This window comes from Cataglyphis hispanica, chromosome 5 (assembly GCF_021464435.1).
Source record: "Cataglyphis hispanica isolate Lineage 1 chromosome 5, ULB_Chis1_1.0, whole genome shotgun sequence".
In the NCBI taxonomy this organism is placed as follows: domain Eukaryota; kingdom Metazoa; phylum Arthropoda; class Insecta; order Hymenoptera; family Formicidae; genus Cataglyphis; species Cataglyphis hispanica.
This window is the reverse complement of record NC_065958.1, coordinates 8460022-8481091: the sequence shown is the minus strand read 5'-3', so window position 1 is coordinate 8481091 and position 21070 is coordinate 8460022. Positions and strand designations below refer to the sequence as shown.

The window sequence follows — 21070 nt, the reverse complement described above, 5'->3', positions numbered from 1 at the left end:
ATTGCTTTATTTGATTGGTTAATCAAAAGTTACTATACGCGAGAAACAGATTTAGACATATCTTTCAAATTATTTTTTCTATGGTTATATGAGAAATAATTATATGGAAATTCTTCTTTTAGTATGCATTGCGTTCATGTTCAATGTGATTATGTAAATATTTACATGTTATTACATTTTATATATAAAATAAATATTACATATAAGTATTACATATTATATAAATGAAATGCTTTATAAATAATAAAAATCAATGATCAAGGCCATTAAACAAAAAAATTGGATTCAAACATCTATTTCGACCTTTATAGATTATGTTGTTCATATCAAGGAATTTATGTCAGAGAAACATTCAGCGAAGTACAATAAACCATTTCGTTGTTCGTCCCATAAAAGATCACTGCTATTCCTGGCAACGTAAAAAACTTCTTAGTCAAAATATAGTTGACCGCAGAAAATTACAATGTGTAACATTGCAAAAATGCTACTTTCGCACTACACAAAGCTTACATATTCCACCGTTTGTGGCAATGTTTTTACGTCCTGTTTTACGCATTGGTGCATTCCTGATGGGCCGTACAATAAAAAAATGGTGGGCACGCAAGTCCGAAAAAGAAAAGGAGGAATACAAACAATGGGCCAAAGATAGGAGTAATATAATTTTAGGTGAGTTAACATACAAATGCTAAATAATTTTATTGTAACAATTTTGTTCGTTATATATTCATTATTTGAAATTGTTTACAAGGTTGCTTTGGACTTTATAGTCTTATATTACTTATTTACTATGTAACACATCTCGAAACTAATCCATTGACAAACCGTTCGAGATTTATAGTCTTTAACAAGGAACAGGAGAAACAATTAGGGGAGATGGTTCTTGAAGTTGTAAGTATAAACAATATATTTTTAAAAAAGTATTTTATAGATTCAGAGATGTTATTTTTGAAAATCTTTCTCAAGTTTATATTATATCACGTAAACTTTTTTCAGCATTTAGAAGCTCATAAAAAAGATTTAGTATCTAAGACTCATCCAGCTTACAAGAGACTCTTAAGAGTGATTGAAAAAATTTTGATAGCTAATGAAGATTTAAAGTCAATAAGAGATACAAAATGGACTTTATCAGTTATCGATATGCCATTATCAAGTTCATATATCTTGCCAGTAAATATATTAATATTATATAGTAATATATTCGATAACATTTCCAAATACTATTTTTGTCCTTTTTGTTTTTCTAGGGTGGAAATATATTCATATCTTTAGATATCTTAAAAATAATTGAAAATGATGATCAATTAGGTATTGTTTTAGCTCATGAAATGGCTCATTCATTGCTCTCACATTCAGTAAGTAATATTATAAAATTTCGAATATTAATTATATTTTTCATGTAATGAAATTATAATTGCTGATTTCTGAACAGCTTGAAGCATTGTCTGATCAATTATTGTGGGACTTTTTGATAGCAATACCTATATTATTAGTTTGGGCTTTATTTCCTGATATAACAGCTGCTATAATTCACATGATAGGAGAACGAATGGTGAATATTATGTACAAACTGCCATATAGTAGAGTCTTGGAGAATGAAGCTGATGAAGTAGGACTTAGATTAGCTGCAAAGGTATAATGTTACATTAATAGTATAATAGTTTAATTATTATTCATAACTAATAAATACATCTATTCTTGACAGGCTTGTATTGATATTCGTGAAGCAGTTGTATTTTGGGCTACAATGAGGACGCTTACGGAAATGCATCTCTTGCCTGCAGAACTACCATGGATATCATCACATCCTAGTCATGGAGACAGAGAGAAGAAGTTGAATAAAAAAATGACACAAGCAATAGAATTACGAAAGAATTCAGGAGTATGTTATTTAACTTATATTTAACTTATATGCATATTAACACTATCATTATTGTACTTTATAAACTATCTGCAACAAATTATATTACATTTTATTAATTTAGTACATATAAAAATTTTTTATTTTGATTTGCAGTGTCCAGAATTACCTGCAGTAGATCCAAGAAACAAGTTCTACGAACGATCAGCAAAGGAACAGGAAATTTACTTTAGACAGAAAGGAATCATTGCATAAGGATTCAAAAATGAAATATTTTTATCAAGTTAACGTGCCTATTCAACAAATAAAGTTTTTCTAAAAGTTAACTATTTTTAAGCTATGAATCAAGTAAATGATGAATAATAATACTTATGAATAATAGTAACCTATTTATTTTTTTCAATACAATGAAAAAATATAGTTTATGTTTATATATACAATACAGTATACATATATACATATTCATATATATATATATATATATATATATATATATATATATATAAGTTAAATATAACTATATAATAATACAGATACATTAATAATATTTAAATCAATATCATATATATATATATATATATATATATATATATATATATATATATATGATATTGATTTAAATATTATTAATGTATCTGTATTATTATAATGTAGAAATTTAGTCTGTAAATATTGTACAGTATTATGTTTAATATAATACTATGCAAAATTGTTTTAATCTATCTGGTTTATTAATTTATTTATTTTTGCAAACTGTATATAATTATTTTAAATAATAAGATTTATATAAATAAAACATTTTTTTTTAATAAATGTACGATATGTAAATTATTTATTTAATTTCTTATTGATCTTATTAATTATAACGTTTTATACATGCACATATATATATATAAAACTAAAAAATTCTATTAATGTTGAATGACAAATGGTTAATGTGATTGTCTTATCATTATTCTTCCTGTTCTTCTGATGACACAGTCATACTATAATTTCATCAAAGTTAGTCAGTGACAAATCATACTCTCTATTGTTTGCTAAGTTCTGTGCTATCTAGTTGCACATATGTTACAAAAAAATAATCATACATTATTTTCGATACATTTTTATCATATAATTATTAAGAAGATTTAAGAAGAAAATAGTAATATTATTATTGTTTTATATTAATTTGCTGATATAACATGGTGATATTGAATGTATTATAAATGTATAGAATTATTATTTATTTTCATAGTAGAAGCTCCGAATCGAGTGTTTCACTGCGATGACAATGAAATTCATATTAATTTCCAATCTTTTAATTGTGTCTGCATATAACATCGATATAAGTCATCCAATATTATATCCGAATAGTGCGACTAACGCGGACGAATATCAGCATACAAGATTCGAACACAGTTATTTCGGTTACTCGGTGCTGTTGCATCATGACTCGAAGAAGGATTCGTCATGGTAATGTATGAAGATAAGACAATATTAAATAATTTTAAGATTTATTTTAAATCTATTTTTTTATATCTATGTATCTACATATAATAGTCTCTATATAATGGTAATGAATTTTCCTTTAGAAAATAATATTTTTTTTTCCAACTTTGATTATACTTATTACTCATATAATTACTGATTATGTTTATAAGATATTTTCTATTGTTTTTATAGAACCATGTAAAAAGGTAAAATCTACTTTATTTTAACAGGCTGCTCATAGGAGCACCCCGCGGAAATTATACGCGGCCATCGCGCGATCGAGTGAACTTAAAATTTCTAAACGCACCCGGTGTGGTTTATCGCTGCGCTTTGCCGGGCCAGTGTATAGAGATCGAACCGGCTGTTATCAAGGACGAAGAAATATATATATATCAACTTGATATGCGTGGACGTATAAAGAAAAAACAGTCCTGGTTCGGTGGCGCAATGTCGATAGAAAAAAGTAGCGGTTTCCTCACGGTATAAAGAAAAATGAACAATGCCTAAAGGAATTTTAATATACATATTTTTCTTGTGATGCCTTTTATAATTATTTATTTCATTATAGATATGCGCACCACGAACAATTATGAACATTATACTCAAGAATAATAATTATGTAGAGACTATGCAGGGCATGTGCTACAGTAATCAGATATCGTCGACAAAATTAGATGCGGAATTGTTTGAAATTGAAAATTATGGTATTTACTTTTCTGTCGTCTTTTATTTTTCTTTTAGTTTGGCTTTTAGCCAAATCTTCTTAGAACTTCTTTCATTCCGAATCGATCTTCGATTTCACATTATTATAAAATAATATTATATATATTTTTTTTTGAAAAAGATATTAAATATTATAAATTAACACAAGGATATTATTATTAAATACATTAGATTACGACAAAAATACATGGTTTGATCCAATCCATGGTTTCTCCGTTACCTTTGCATCGCCTAGGGTATGTTAATAATATTATTATTATTATAGTTTTATATATTTTTATCAATATATTTTTATTTTTCGTACAGCACAAAGGTCTTGTTTTGCTAAATTTGTATTAATATATGCGTTAATGACAAAGTAATTTAATTATCAGGGTGAAGAAGCGATAAGTCGTATCATAGGAAGACCAAATGACAATATCACTGGTAGTGTCACTTTAGTACAATTTTTTGCAATACTCAATTTTCTTCAGACAAATCCGGAAACTATGGAAATACCAGTAATCGATAATTTGTCGATGTTTGGTATGAATTCTATACATAATATAAACTATTGCGTATTATAAATGGATTTTAATTAAACAATTTTTGTAGGCTACGCGGTAACATCAGGATATTATTTCAATCAAAATCAATCTCTTTATGCCTGCGCAGATCCAGGATGGGATTACGTGGGACAGGTAAAACATTATTTATACTCTGTACGCGAGAACAAAAGTTATTTATAGCAACTTGCAACACTAAATGTTTCACAATAGGTCGCTATAATTGATCCGAATAGAAAATATATGATTACCCGTCTCTGGGGCACTGACATCGGCGAATTTTTTGGAGCGAGTTTGGCTACGGGCGATTTAAACAAAGATGGTTTGCACGATCTCGTGATCGGAGCACCACATTGGGGAAACGATAATGGTAGAGTCCATCTATATTTGGGTAGCCCGAAGGTAAACTTTCGTTATTAATGTATACATGAACCGAGATTTTCGAAACGAGAATCCTCTAGTACTTTATCTCGACTTTCAAATAGATAAATTATTGATCCCTCATCTCGGATATTAGATTGCAAATATAAACAAATATCAAATTTTTCTGACATTATACAAGAAATTTTATCAAAACTTTATTGATACAGAGAGAATTCGAGGCAGCCGCGATTTTAGAAGGAGCCAGCGAGGATGCGCTGTTCGGTTATGCGGTAGCGAGCGGAGATCTAGACGGAGATGGTTTTAGTGGTGATTAATTGTGCTTAATTAAAATTTGAAATCATCTTCTCGATATCTGATCAACCTGTAATGATATACTCTTTGTATGTTGAATTCCAGATATTATCGTGGGTGCTCCTTGGGAGGAATCTGGAGTAATTTACATTTATAATGGCGATACAAGTTTAAAGGACAAAGTAAGACCTTCCGTGTCACAAAGGATCACAATGCAATCACACGGCCATACTTTTCCGATGAACATACAAACGTTTGGATTTTCGATATCTGAGCCAATCGATATAGACAACAATGGGTTGGTAAATCATTATGAGAGATTAAATTATATTTAAATATCTTTATAATTTCATATTTAATTATTTGCAATGTCTACATCTATTATTCATAGATATGCAGACGTCGCAATAGGCGCATATAAATCAGGACATGTCGTGGTACTTCGGAGTAAACCCGTCGTAAGAACCAATTTGACCATCTACACCGTTCCAAGCATCTTACAAAGAAACATCAGTGACTTTTTAATTACAGTGTGCGTTAATTATCACGGTTACGACACGGCGAATACACGCGGTAAGTTATAAAACAATAAATTATTACAATATTATTTCTTTTTTAATATGAATATAATTATTTATGTTCATAATTTACAGCTTTTAGGATTTCTCTTATTGTGGACAAGAGATATAAACGGACCGACAAAACTTCATTGGAATTGTTCTCAACGGAACCTCCCGTTCATATGTGTGTGAATACTAGTGTTACACTTTCGGTATTAAACATCTATAGATTCAATGCTATGTCATTTATATTGATTTTATTAATATCGTATTTTTCGTTAATAAAATGCACATTGCAGGATAATATTCAAGATTTCATCGAACCAATCGCTATTTATGCAACGCATGATTTTACATATAACGATTCACCTGAATTCTGCAAAATATGTCCCGTTGAGAGTAAGAGCAATAAATCCAAGAGCACGCAAACGCTTTTGCTTCCCTTCGATATTGGATGCGGGGAGGACAGAGTTTGCAATTCCAATATATCTGCAACAGTTAAATTTCGGGAAGTCAAGTAAGTAACATTTAGTTTCTGCAAATATACTGCAAAATGTTTCACTTATACGTATTGAAATATAAAATATAGGGAGAATAATTCGTGGGTAATCGGTTCTAATGATATCACGTTGGAAGTACACTTGGAGAATTGTGCTGAGCCGGCGTATCTTACGACAATTGTATGTATCTTCCCGGAAGGCATAGTATTGCGTAGTATTTTGCCATTTTGTGAAGAGGACACGAATGGGGATAACTTGATGGTTTTTTGTAACGTCGGTAATCCGCTCGGAATGAATGAACAGGTATTGACGATAAAATTACGAGCGCTTGTTCTGATTTCTGAATAAATGAGTGCCAAGATTAGGAAGACAAGAAACAGATTTAAGAACTTTTAAAGAATTTTTTTCTCGACAAATTTATCGTTGGGTCTTCTTTTTTTTGCAGAAAATTATAAAATTAGATCTGGATATGAAATATTTGACCAATGGTTCATTGCACGGACATATTCTGGAGTTCTCTACCGAAATACGAACTCGTAATGTAAATCATGGAACTCGTATGATTAAATCTTGGCTTACTTTACATAGTGAGGCGTCCTTATTATTAAACGGGTCAGTATCTTTTCAAGAAAAAGAAAAAAGTGTATCTTGTATAATAATAGATATATCATGTTACAGAAAAACGATTGAAGAAAGTTATTATTTATCTAATTTGGATAAAGATCAATTAAATATAACGTTTCAGCATACTTATCAGATACTGAAATTCGGTGCGACGTCTATAGACGAAGCGCGATTTACTGTCAATGTACCAGCTGCCACAGAGAACGCAGGTTCTTTAGTGTTTTTATATAAACCGCGGGTCGGTATATTATATACAGAGCCCAATGTATAGAAAAATATCATAATTATTTGTTATATATTTTTTTTAAGAAATGTATTCAAAGATATTTAAAACTATTTTTTTATTTTTAGATATATATATCTGGAAAATATTATAACTGTTTATCGGACGGGATAGATTTAATAGACGTGCAACAAAATGAACTTCGAGGAGAAACATCATCCGATTTGTACGCTTACAATTCGGATGATAATAATGATACACTGCAAAATGCAACACATGATATTTTCAAGAGAGATGTGAACGATCGTACGACTATGGGGACTCGCATATTGCAAATGTTTTATAATGCGATAACAATAAAATCAGAAATTTTAAATGATAATCTGACAGTACCAGAAAGCGACATTATATATTTGAATTGTTCAACGTACGGTGTGAATTGTTCGACAGTGTATTGCGATCTCAGCGCGTTAAAAACGCGACAGGATGTCGGCAAATTTGCGATGAAATTAATTATTAACGCTACAAAACTCAAAGGTATGAAAATAAAAGGAATGCAGTTCAAAGGAATAATCTTAAACAAATATCGTACACGGAGAAAATATTGAAGTAAAATTACAATCTAATTTTTGTTATCGTGGAAATACTAACATATGAATAAAGAAATCTCGATATTTTTAATCACAATAATGCATATATTTTACAAGGAATTATTTTGTAATCATTCACATATTTGATTGTACAAACAAATGCATAATCATTAACAAACAATAGAACAATGGATATAATTTTCAATTTATATAATAATAAGTATTATCTTAATGTTGTTATATTCCAGCTTTATAATAAATGTAAAAGAAAATGTATCTTATTTCATATAATTGTACTATAAAATTTTCTCCGTGTAATTTTTAATATAAATATATACTATTATCATGTACATTTTTTTACTTTTATGATTATTTCCAGATAATTTTAAATTGTCGGACAAAACAAAGATTGTAAAATTCAGCACATTTGCTTACGTTGAAATTATACGCCCGACAAATAGAATTTTCAGCGTAGAGACTAAGTAAGCATGTATATTTTGTTGTCATAATAAATTATTAACTGTAATGAAATCTAGAAAATAGTACGATTTAAGAAATTTACACACAGAAATATTACACAGGCGTAATATAAATCTCACGACAGAATTTCGTAATACCGCAAAGACGCAAAAACTGCAATTGTGGGTTGTGCTAGTGTCGGTTTCATTGGGTCTAATATTATTATACATTATTATTATTATATTAAGTATGGTAAGTCCTCATACTTTTTGTGTTGCGTTCTTCACAAAATGTTGAGATCATTGATTATTACTTATCGATTATAGATGGGTTTTTTCAAAAGAATGACAAAGGAAGAATTATCTGCTTTAAAGACGAATGAGGTATGAAATTATGCATATAATATACGCGATTAATAAATTAATCGCTTTACGAACTGATATTAAAAACATTTTTTACAGATAACAGAGGATGAGAATAAAATAGAAATCACAAATATTGAATAGAAGATTCTTTGTATATTTACCTAAATTGTTATTATAGATTTTGTATATAATAATAATAATAATAAATTTAATTTTTTAATAAAAATTATGTTTTCTTTTTTTTTTATATTATACAGTTATAGTACATTGCCCATACAAAGATTCTTTCTTAATTATACAGGTGTATTTATATAACATCATTTTATGTAATTTACATTCTCTTATCACCCAATACATTAATAATATGAATAATAAATATTTACATTTTCTATTTGTAGGAAATAAACAATAATATTTATGTAACATTTTTGATATAAGCAGATTTCTTCCATTCATATACAAGTTTTATAAATCAAAGTATCTATCATTTTTATGTTATATATAAGAATATAAAGAAAGACATATTTTGTTTTCCGTTACTGTATAATCTGCGATTATAAATTATGATTTTGTATAATTTTATATCTGATATTCTTCCTTTTGCGCACGTTATGCAAGTATCAAAGTAGATACTACATACTTTTTTTCAATTAAGAAATTATCATAATTGTGTGTACAAATATGTGAGTATAAATTATTTCCACATTCTTTTTCTTAAAATACAATTGCCTCAACAATATTATAATCGTAATGCTATCACGCGATTTTTTATCATAAATAAGAATATATCTGATATAGGTGAATTTATATGTTTAACGACACATTCACACACCATCAAAAATCAATTCTGCTTCTTCAAGCATATAGGATGTCTTCTATTTCAAGAGATAGATGAAATGCAGACACATTATCATGATGATATAAGCTGCATGCATATATCATAAGATGTAGAAATGTTGCAATGTGCTTGCTCAGCCAACTGCTGCATCTCATATAACCGTGTTCACCTCGTTATAATAATTTTGGAGGTCCATGTCCTTCAAAAGAGAGCTGCGCTGCTTTTCTCGTTCCTCGCTTCACAGTGCGATCCAACTGATAGTTAGTATTCGAACTGCAACAGGTTCATCTCCCAGTGATGTATCATTTGTATCAATCCCATTAGACTTCGAATTGGAAATCAGGATATCTGTCCTGAACTTGGAATTTGAAATATTGTCCTGTATGGTCTCTTCTTGTTTCTGGCTCTTCGTTCTTCCATTGATGTGCGTTAGTGTGTGCCGTTAGAATCCGAACCATTTTTAGTATGACAAAATTCATATTGAATTTTGTACATCGCATATACTGATGCGAATCGTTAATATATATCGCAAAATTAAAATTAAAAAAAATAAAAAAAAAAAAAAATGAATTTATAAACGAACATTGCAGATAATTTATACTCACATAATGTAATCGAGTTGTCTTTAAACTGATATATGCATAACAATTTATACATTCAAGGATCGCATATATGATACTGTTTAAAATATATAAAAAATTATCCTCATACAACACTATCGTGCATATTAAATGACAATTTCGAGAGATAAATTGTTCGCTATAGTTTCGCTATATAATCTTCTAAAAAATTACACTACTTTTTTTAGAAATTTCCTTAAAAAAAAGAAAAAAAATCTGCTAATTAGATAATTATTATAATTATAAACTTACATATGCAGATATAAATCCGTGCGCGTAATAAGATTTAATGTATTATTAGACAAGAATATAATATTCTATTTTTGAGAAATTTAACTTTGAATATATACAGAGGAACTATCTATTTAATTTTTCTATATATAAGAATCTTGTGTTAACTATACAATGACGTTAGATAGTTATATTAAGAAAAGTGAGTTCTCTATAAAATACAAATTAAATTTCCTTTCGATCTAGTTAGGGATAGTAAATATATGGGATTTTATATAATTTTTCTTACTAAGAATTTTTTATAAAATTTTATAAAAAATTCTTTATATAAAACACAAAGTATTATATATTTATGTAGAGATCTCTTTATATAAAATCCCTAATTATTTCTTCATTCCTTTTGCAAGGAAAGTCTTATATTTTATTCGTCTTACAAGTTAAATCTTATCTTTAAGTTTAATTAAAATCTAAATTTTCTGTGATCTATCGTCACTGTATATACACAAAACATAAATGAACCGGCAGTATAAAAGCATCATAAAGTATAATTTCTCTTTTTGTACTTCATGTAAATAAAAAAGATTGATCGATATACATTAAAACTTGTAATGTACAATATGTTGTAAACTAAGCACAAGAGAAATTAATAGTTATTGATAATTTTGTTATATACCAAAAATATATTTTGGTATTTATACTCTATAGATATTACGCTAATCTGTTGACTTAAATGTTTTAAATTTTAATATAAAATTAATATGCTTATCCTTTCTATAAAGTAACTAAATTTTTTTGGAATTTTTATATTATGCATCAAAACCTAAAGATTGGGAAAGTATATAACTATAATAAAATATTAAAATTATTTAATATATTTTTTTATACTGATTAGAGTATGGTGATATCCGACTTGTTTTATCATCAGACGCACTTGTAATCTTTTTTTTTTACGATAGTTTTTTGTTTATATGTCTTTCTATGATAATGTACACACACATACATACACACTTATCAATATAGCAGTATCGATGAAAACTACACGAATAATTTTTTTTGTGTTGTATTTTCAGTTATAGTCATATTGTAATATTTTATTACAAATGACACTTCATCATACACACATCACCAAGTTTTTTCTTTTTTTTCCCTTTTTTTTTAAATTTTATCGTATTTATTCATCAACATGCTTATTGCAAATTTTTTTATAAACAGAAAAACTTTATATATAGAAAATTATTCTATATATAATTCTATTAAAAATTCATAGTTTTATAATGTTTTCATTGATACTGCTAAATAATATAAGTATTATATGTATCTCTCAGAAAAACTTGTTAAAAACCACTTTAAAAAATTAAAGATTCTTCTTTTTACATTAAGATCCTGCTTGGTTTTTTTAACAAATTTTTCTTGCATGTACCATATCTTAATATCTTTTTTTTAATGTAAATTAAAACAGGCCGGATTCTAAATGATATCTCTAATATGTCTAATGCTTTTCTTTAGATTCTGATGTAAATCATAAAGAGATATGCATGCGTTGAGAAATAAGCAAAAGAACATGAATAATATTAGGAAATTCGCGTTTTTTTTTTGCTTTTTTTAACATTATTATTATCACAGTGATAAATTCTTTTACTCACACACATATTATTTCGTAAACGCTTCCGATGGTATTTGACCACGTTTGAAAAACTCTTGAAATGCAGAGAGTGCATTATCATAGTTCCACTGCGTCTCTTGTAAACACTTCAAACTCCATTCCAAATTCATGTTCGTTTGCTGACTCAACGTCATTGTCATCTGCTGTTTTATATCCTCACTCAATTCTGGAAGTATAGACTTCGCCGATTGCGTGGATGTTTGTGGCAATAGTGCTGATGCCTCCGGTTGAGCCGGTTGGCTGTTTAATTGCTGGTTCAATTGTTTTAGTTGCGCCTCAGGTGGTTGACTAATATGTAATTGCTCATTGCGAATACAATATCCACTACCTTCCGGAACAATTATAAATGTTCGGTTGAAATGGCGAATAGGCTGTTCCTTGTTATCAAGCTCTTGAAAATAGCCCGTTATCGTAATAAACATCATTACTTGCTATAAATGAATAAGAAATAAATTACAATATAAATTAATTTTTTTTTGCTTAATATTAAACATAATTATATAAATCATTGTTGTATAATTTCAACCATTCAACATAATAACTTACCGTAGCAAGAGCAATGTCCATGGTAAAAGTATCTAGGAAATGTTTCGTTCGTGGCATTTCTGATATAAAAGAAACTACAGGTAATCTACCATGCTTCAATAATTTCTGTCTTCTGACTGTATCATATATTCTGAACAAGTTTCGGTTCTCCATGAGATACCCGTTTAACCTAATAACAAAAATTTAATTTTTTAAACATTTTCAAATATCCAATATTAAGAATTATTATATTTGTTAAAATATAATTTTAAAAAATATCAAAATATTAACTAATAAGATAATGTAATATAATTTTCAACAAACACTTACTTATTATTTTGAGAAGTAGTTATTGTCATACTTAAGCACGCATGTTCGTCGTACGCGTCAAGTAGAGGCTGACGATTCTCACTATCAAATATTGTGAAATACTGTTGCAAAAACTGGCTTGCAATTTCTTGTGCTTTCACATCAGCAACAAACATTCTCTGTGATGGTGGTACCTTAGCGGCCTCGTCAATCACATCGAATACGATTGGTCGTGGTAGATCCTTGTCGTCCTTTCGAATGATGTAACAAAAATTCATGCCACGCGTGTACATAAGAAAAAACAAAACTTCGAATATATATGTATGTAACAGTGCATAGAATACTCACCAGACGTAGCAGCTTCGGGAACCGTTTCCGGACGTCGCTATGGACGAGAAAGAAAAGCCCGCAAGTTCCATGTTAATAGTATGATAACAAAAACACACATGTGCTTTATTATTACAATATTATAATAAAAGATAAAGTACAAATGTATAAAAATATAAATAATTTAATAAAAAATAAATAACAATTTTTGAAATAATCATGCAATAATGTTTTATTACATGTAATTCAAATCAATTTTGCATAAGACTGATGTCTAAAAATTGTTAAGAAAACATACATTTTTACTTATCTCTATAAATATTTATAATTGAATAATATATTTAGCCGTTATTAAAATTAGTAGAGAATTAAATTATTTAACATTTCCTTATTTTTTATAAAGAGTACAAAGTACAAAAATTGTTATTGCAATATTGTCTGGCAAATAACTAGTTTATTTTCAATCTCTACTTCTGAATGAAAGAAAAGATTATATTAGAATAATACATTACCTAATATAATCATTTTCTCGAGACTTATACTTGTTACAAACAGGATTTCCACTTAGTTTCAATTGTTCCAATTTTAGGTCTTTAATGGCATCTATTTGATGGATGTCCTTGATCTACAATATAATTTATATATGTCATATAATAGAATCAATATGTAATATACAATCATACGCATATGCTATGCTCACTTTGTTATCGCTGATATAAAGAATCTTCAAGTTTGAAAATTTTTTATTTAGTACGCTGAGCCTGTCGATACTCTGCAGCTTATTGCTTTCTAAGTTCAAGGCTTCCAAACTTGGTATGTGTTCACTCACAATATCTAACACAGTCATTAACATTGCAGGCCGAAACAATGCACAAAAATAATCACCAATGAGATCTATAAATTATATATATATGTAATTTTTAATGTTGGCATTAAAATTAATATTAAAAAGTTTTAGTCTTTATTAATATCATTATTCTTAATAAATTTATGATTTTATAATTTTATAAATAATTTCTAACCAGGATCTCGATGAAACTTTGACAAATCCAATGCGTTTGTTTCTTGCACATATCTCTTGGACATTGCTTGTTTCAATCGTTCTTTCAATTTATCATCAATCTCACATTGTGGAAATCCTGGTTTTACTCTCACTTGTAGTTTAAAGCCATCTGTCATTGTAATCTTACGATCACAATTTAGTAATGCACTTGCTGTCTTGTGATCATCAACATAGAAACTAGCTTCGTTCCCCATTATCTTATACTATAAACAAATTTCTGAAGTTAGCAACAATTTAGAAATTCATTTCTTTTTCCCATATAATAATACGCATGCCTTATACAATACAAAGCTTTTGTTCTTATTGCAATTATATTTGAAGGCATATAAATCATATTTTTTCTTGTATTAAAATAGATCAAGATATTAAGTAAATAAATTAATAAAAAAACTTGTATACTACCTCGTTATACAAAAAGTTTGCATAATTACTTCTAATGTTATAATTGAATATAGTTTTGTAAAGAATCAAAAAAATTATATTGATATTTATCAAATATATTGTATTAAAGCAAATACATATATTGAAAAAAATGTAATTCTAAAAAAAAAAAAGGGTTATTTACCGTTATTGGAATGAACACTTCAGGTGCCATGTAGTTTAATAGGCTTCTTAAAACGTAATCTTTTTCATATTTTTGTCCATATGGTATCTGCAATACATAAGCAATATCTAAAGTAGAAACACATTTTAAATCTTAATATATGAATAAATACATATATTATAATAAAATTCACACTTACGCTGATTCTATACCAATTGGATTCTCCTATTGGAAGTGCTTGTATTCTAGGACCAGAGTGGCCTCCCTTAAAGTTCCTGTTTGGTAGAGGGCTATTTCTTCCTCGAATTGTTCTTTGCCACATTCTATCTCTCCTATCTCTGTCTCTCGAGGCAATAATAACTTGTCTTGTTTGTCTATTATTGTTATTATTGTTGCCTGTCATTGGAATATCCTCGTCTAAACTCGCTAGCACTGCGTTACGTGATAATTCTCTATTGGGCCTATGCGTTTTAAATGATACGCGAGGTCTGGTTCCCTCAAGATGTCCTCCATTATTTCTTCCTGCACGATCGTCATGGCCTATGAGCAAATAATAGTTGAAATTATATAAAACAGTGACTATATTTAATTGTAAAAAACAATTATGTTAAGCGTTGTAACCTAATATTATTTTTTAACAAGATTTACTTTAAGTAAATAAAATATACATTAACTCTTTCTGATTTATTCTAATTTTAATATTTTATTAAATAATTAAAATAAATGCAAGTGTATAAAATTTGTATATTATAATATACTAATCACAATATACATTTTCTTAACACAAAAACATTTTCTTTCTTTTATTTAAGATAATTATTTGCAAATTAATTTAACATTTTTACTTCAATTAGTTCATCTATATAGACAAATTTATTTTATTAACTAAACAATTTGTACAAATGTGAAAGAAAATTTTTATGCAATCTATAGATAAACATGGAAATTCTTTATAAATAATGTAGAATAATTTGAAAATAATATAGAAAAAAGTGAATATGAAATAATATGAGAGTTAATAATATGAAAATGAGTGAATATAGAAAATTCATGTACTAGATGTAATTTCTTACGTCCCATGCTTATTTTGTTTTTCCGACATCAAGTCTCAAATATAAGAAAAGCAGTGATATAACAGAGTACAACAGATTAAATTGGAAAGATCAGCAAAGCAAAGTGATCGCGATAAAACGTGAGCAGGGTCCATTGAAAGCATTACTGCGGTTTACAAACGATGTGCTGTGCGATAATAAGCGAGTCACAAGATTGGGATAAAAAGAAATAGAAAATTGACCAAAATTTACCAAAATAATGCTTATCTTCGGAAGGAGCGTTTCCGCGGCCGTTGCGACCACCCCAAGATTTATTCGATTTCTTCGGCATTTTCTCTTTTTCAATGTTCTCAAGTAATCTCTCAAAAGACCGAGTTGCGTCGTGAGCACTCTCTGAGCAACAATGGCAAAGAAAATGGCGTCCTTCAACTTCCTGTAGACTGCAAATCGCGCATGCGTAAATGTCACAGCCAATAGATCTGTTCATTCGTTGTTTGCACTTTCCACATTCGGGTTACTTCGGATCTGTTCTTAAAACCTTGCGTCCACGGATACTTTCTGATTCACGTATGCATCATTTATTCTTGTTATTCATCGAATATTTAACAAGAATAAATGATGTATCATGCACATCTTGTCAATCGAAAAAATCTCATAATACTAGAACTCGGTCCAAGTTCTTCGGACCGAAAAATGTGTAGTCAATAAAATTGCCTTTTGCGTAAAAACTGCAAATTGATTGGCTACATATTTCTCGATCCGAGAACTCGGACCATTACATTCTTTAGAGTTTAGAGGAATGGCTGTGATTGGTCAGTCAGTATATTATAGAGTTTAATAGACTGTATTTTATATGTCTATGGCTAAATAGTCACGTGGTCACTGTGAACTCAAGTCAGATTAGGTTAGGAAAAATCCCTTTGTGGGTCGCTACTCCGAATTCCGACTTAGTGGAAACTGGTGAAAGTGTATAAATTTGTTTATGGAATAGTCGGAGATATAATTATAATTATTTTTATATATTGAGACATCTTATAAATATATAGAAAATATATCACAATGGTAAAAACATATATATTTTATCAAATAAGTTATAAGTTGTTTATCCTTATGAATGGTTAAGATTATATTTTGTATTTCGATCTTTTTAATATTTTGCATATAATTATTTTTTATATTGCGAAACTTATAGTAAAATTAATTATGTGCTACAGCCGAAAAATAAGAAAACACGTAAAGTTGTGATGCAGAGATTTGCTCAGATGAAGCGGATAATTAGTTTGAGTGATGCACGAATGTAAGTTTATATTGAATATAATTTTTAGCAAATGATTGATATATATTTCAAAACATATACAGAAGAAATATTAGAAATAAATTATTTTTGTAGAAAACCAGAAAAACGACTGCCATCCAAGAAAACTCCAAAAGAAGATCAGACTAAAATAAAAATTACAGAGACGTATGTATATATAATGTTAAATTTAATTTTAAAAATATTCTTACATTAGTTTTGAAATATTTTTGCATGACATTGTGATAGATTATCAAAAATTATTTTTTCTTATATTTTAAAATTATGAATATATATTTATGATTTTAGGCCAAAACAATCCTCAGCATTATTTTTTCAATATAATACACAACTTGGACCACCATATCATATTTTAGTTGATACAAACTTTATTAACTTTTCTATTAAAAATAAATTGGATATCGTACAAAATATGATGGAATGTCTCTATGCAAAGTGTACACCATATATAACAGATTGTGTGTTGGGTGAATTGGAGAAGCTTGGACAGAAGTACAAATTGGCATTGAGAATCATCAAAGATCCACGATTTGAAAGATTAAAATGTGTGCATAAAGGAACTTATGCAGATGACTGTCTCGTGAACAGAGTGACACAAGTAAATAGACCATAAAATCTTATTATAACACAATTATTAACAAGTATTTCGTATTTGCATTTGACAGTGGCAATATAAATTAATTTTATTTAATGCAGATAGAAACATTAAATTGTGCTTTATGTTATTATTTCAGCACAAGTGTTATATTGTTGCGACCAATGATAAAGACTTGAAAAAAAGGATACGGAAGATACCAGGTGTGCCAATAATGTATGTATCTCAACACAGATACACGATAGAACGGATGCCAGACGCCTATGGCGCGCCTAAGAAATAAAATTAGTTTATTAAAATAGGCGATCTTTTTTTTTATATAATAACTTTATCTTTTATTACATTAAAGATAATAAATTGTATATTTTGTTAATAAAACTTACACTATATCATATATTCACATTGAGAAAAGCATTTTGTTTCTTCTGCAAAATAATATTCAATTCGTATTGTATATGTGTGGACAGTTTTATACATATAAAGGATAAACCCACGCGCAACAGTAGAAAGGGCGGAAGAGATATATCTATCTTACTGCCTTCGCATTCCAATTTTTATCAAACTCGCGCTTATCTCTATTCCCTTCCTCCCACCCTCCTTTCTCTCTCTGAGACAGTGACAGAATATTTTTGTTGGAATGGTGTATGAATTCTGTCACGATATGCATTTCTTAAAGGATAGATTTTAGAATTAACTTTTTCAATTAGATTCTCTCAAATAATAAATAATATCGAAAATTATTTTTTATATCGAGATAGAATTTTATAGTTGTTATAATTGTTTACCATATTATTATTGATTAGAAATTGATAGACATAATGGAAAGAAATTCTCAACATATATATGTATATCCAGATAGCACAAAATATTAAAAGATGACGAAAAGATGTCTTTCTTAGATTATCTTTTCCGCAAAAGATGTCTATAATACATCTTTCGATTTTTGAAAGATTAGGAAAAATGTCCAATTTTCTTTTGGACAGCAAGTTGTCCGAATGAATGAAAATCCTTCGTATTAATTATCATATAAATAAAATCTTTAATATCATAAATTAAATTTTTTAAATTTAATTATATATATAATTTTTTTTAAGTATAATATACACATTTATTATAAAATTAAGAGATTGTCACATTTATAATTTTGTTCTTAATTTATAATTTTTAAATCACATTCTGCCTATATTCTTCGTTGTACAAATTTATAAATTATTGGATGTAGAAAAATTATTATTTGTCATTGCACGACAGTTAATGTCGAGACGCACATCTAAGGATTCGATGTAATTTGAGAGCGATGCAGATGCACTTTACTTCAAGGTTTCCATAAACTTCAAGATAGCGTGAAACGCGTGTCATTTGACGCATTGTCATCTATTATCAATGGATTCCTTTCGAATTTTCACCGCTATTTTAGACCGAGAGAAAACTCGTCCATTTTGCTGATTATTCTGTTATCAGAGAAGGATAAAATATCTTGTATTTACTTTTATCTATATACGTAATATAAATCAAATTGAAAAAAAAAGAGGCAAAAAGATCCGAAGCAAGAAGATTTTATGATGTTCGTAAAACGGTAAACCAAATCAGATTTCAACTAATATATAGGTACATATAAGTAAAATAAAAAGTGTCAATTTTTGTATTTTAAATAATCGATTGAAACTGAATTTTTAAGCCAGCATGCATGGTACGCAATATTGTTGGTAATGTCGGAAATGTTGTTTTTCTGTTTTAAATTTTTGATTTTAAAAATATTTATTTTTTAATAGAAAAACATTTTTCTATTTGTTTGAATAAAAATTTTACATTATTTAAAAAAGTATTTTATTTTTCGATTCGCTCTAGACTTCTTTTCTAAAATCTTTTATTAGAGTTGCATTCGTCCAGTTAAGCTCACTATCTTAACCGTGTAAACATTTCGAGGGGGAGCCCTATCATTACTGCATTTAAAGAAATATATTTGCAGACATTTCTATGAATACGATATTTTGTGATATATTGAGCATATCGGTAATAGTTTTTGTACATTTGCTGATTTCGAAACCGAACACTTTCAATTTCAATGCTTTCAAACACGAGAGACGAGAGATAAGAAAGAGCCTGGGATCGAGACAGCGAATTAATACGAAGGGAAGAGAACCTAGAGGATCGAGCAAAACATTCACGCATGATTGTAGTAACGAATTAGTTATAAAAGTGATCATAAGCCCGCGGACACATATCTATAGGCCTGTAAAGTCCGAATCTCGCGACTCCCTCCTTCTCCCGCTGCATTGCAGCCCCTAAGTCGGAGTGTCCCCTGTCCACCCCCTTTCAAGTATTTTCTCTCCTCCCCCACGCATTGTTCATCTCTCGTTTTCTCGTCTTGTCATCCTTTTTCTCGTTAGTTCTTGAATCACTCTTACTCTTTTCGTTATTCTTTTACTTCCCCCCTACTTTTATCTCTCACTCTCTTATTGTCTCTCTCTCTCTCTCGCTCTCTTGCCCATTCTATATCCTTCTTGTTCTCGCTATATCTTTCTCGTTCCCGTTAATCTGAAGCAACGTTCTCGTCGCATGGGGTTCCAGCGCGCAGCGGCCATCTTGCATACCTGAGCCTCCGCATTGCTCGTTCCTCGAGGGCAAAAGGGAGAATATCTTAGCGAGTCGACGACGGGATGCGCGAGTGAAGGTGGAAGGATCGCGCGTGGAAGATGATGAGGAGGGAAGGCTGAAGAAGTAGATGAGAGGGTGGAAGAGGAGAAGAGGGTTGCGGTCGAAGCAGCGGGTCTCAAAAGAGAGCAAGTGGGAGGGAGAGAAAGGCCCTCGCGCGACGAACGAGGAGGCCCATACACCGATAGGCAATGGTATGGTAAAAGGGTAGGGGAACGGGAAAGAAGGGGAGATGGGAAAGAGAACTGAGGTGAGAGCGAAGAAAATGAGCGTTTGGCGAAAGAAAGAGCGACGAAGATAGGAGATCGAACGTTTCTTGACATGAAAGAGAGAGAGAGAGAGAGAGAGAGAGAGAGAAGGAGCAATGTTGGTAGAAAGAGCGAATGCGATTATCGTGGAGCGAGGGAACGCGGTAGAGCCACGATGTTTCTCAGAGCGGACAGAGAAGGTGATATTGATAGGGACCTCGCGCGGAGTGGCCGGGGTAAAGACACAACCAGCAAGAAAGAGAGAAAGAGAGAAGGGAGATGTAGGGAGAACGAGAGGAGGACAGAGAAAGGATCCGATCGGAGAGGGACGGCGTCAGCTAGCCCGAAGAATGCCTCTCCTGGCGGTGGTTCTGGGACCGGCTCGATTCAGTCGAGTCAGGTCAGTCCTCAGGGAGGCAACATTCTTCTCCGCGGTATTCTTTCCGCGTTTTTTCGGGGCCTTACGTCGCGCTCGTCGCGGGCCCCTTCG

The 21070-nt window shown here is 29.8% G+C and overlaps 4 protein-coding genes across 8 annotated transcripts; 3 read left to right on the top strand and 1 right to left on the bottom strand.

Annotated features, from left to right (window-relative positions):
• The first annotated feature begins 78 nt into the window (after positions 1 to 78).
• LOC126849925 (metalloendopeptidase OMA1, mitochondrial-like) lies at positions 79 to 2184 on the top strand. Its single transcript, XM_050592339.1, has 8 exons — positions 79 to 153; positions 312 to 666; positions 749 to 888; positions 994 to 1167; positions 1245 to 1352; positions 1430 to 1630; positions 1703 to 1879; positions 2015 to 2184. Exons 1-8 carry the CDS (start codon positions 124 to 126, stop codon positions 2111 to 2113), a joined length of 1284 nt encoding a protein of 427 aa, XP_050448296.1. The 5' UTR covers positions 79 to 123; the 3' UTR covers positions 2114 to 2184.
• A 691-nt stretch (positions 2185 to 2875) lies between these two features.
• On the top strand, positions 2876 to 9999 carry LOC126849922 (integrin alpha-9-like). 4 transcript variants are annotated; one of them, XM_050592332.1, is made up of 21 exons: positions 2876 to 3002; positions 3096 to 3313; positions 3562 to 3811; positions 3900 to 4035; positions 4226 to 4290; positions 4429 to 4579; positions 4649 to 4734; positions 4813 to 5001; positions 5190 to 5289; positions 5380 to 5572; positions 5666 to 5847; positions 5928 to 6046; positions 6134 to 6351; positions 6424 to 6637; positions 6780 to 6946; positions 7013 to 7196; positions 7310 to 7718; positions 8151 to 8253; positions 8353 to 8482; positions 8557 to 8613; positions 8692 to 9999. In XM_050592332.1, exons 2-21 carry the CDS (start codon positions 3126 to 3128, stop codon positions 8734 to 8736), a joined length of 3186 nt encoding a protein of 1061 aa, XP_050448289.1. In that variant the 5' UTR covers positions 2876 to 3002; positions 3096 to 3125; the 3' UTR covers positions 8737 to 9999. The 4 variants fall into 4 exon arrangements, 3 of the variants coding, with proteins under 3 accessions (XP_050448289.1, XP_050448290.1, XP_050448291.1); XM_050592333.1 differs by having other exon boundaries at positions 2896 to 3002; positions 3099 to 3313; XR_007687472.1 differs by lacking the exon at positions 8692 to 9999 and having other exon boundaries at positions 8340 to 8482; positions 8557 to 8573.
• On the bottom strand, positions 6177 to 16161 carry LOC126849923 (nuclear RNA export factor 1-like). 2 transcript variants are annotated; one of them, XM_050592336.1, is made up of 11 exons: positions 16020 to 16161; positions 14915 to 15255; positions 14737 to 14823; positions 14131 to 14374; positions 13809 to 14002; positions 13621 to 13733; positions 13130 to 13166; positions 12803 to 13032; positions 12494 to 12662; positions 11928 to 12378; positions 6177 to 6323 (listed from the first exon to the last, which is right to left on the bottom strand). In XM_050592336.1, the coding sequence occupies exons 1-10, from the start codon at positions 16096 to 16098 to the stop codon at positions 11935 to 11937; spliced, it is 1938 nt and encodes a 645-aa protein (XP_050448293.1). In that variant the 5' UTR covers positions 16099 to 16161; the 3' UTR covers positions 6177 to 6323; positions 11928 to 11934. The 2 variants fall into 2 exon arrangements, with proteins under 2 accessions (XP_050448293.1, XP_050448292.1); XM_050592335.1 differs by lacking the exon at positions 6177 to 6323 and having other exon boundaries at positions 11851 to 12378.
• A 501-nt stretch (positions 16162 to 16662) lies between these two features.
• LOC126849829 (rRNA-processing protein FCF1 homolog) lies at positions 16663 to 18073 on the top strand. Its single transcript, XM_050592105.1, has 5 exons — positions 16663 to 16829; positions 16982 to 17064; positions 17158 to 17229; positions 17371 to 17680; positions 17817 to 18073. The coding sequence occupies exons 1-5, from the start codon at positions 16827 to 16829 to the stop codon at positions 17958 to 17960; spliced, it is 612 nt and encodes a 203-aa protein (XP_050448062.1). The 5' UTR covers positions 16663 to 16826; the 3' UTR covers positions 17961 to 18073.
• Positions 18074 to 21070: the final 2997 nt, after the last annotated feature.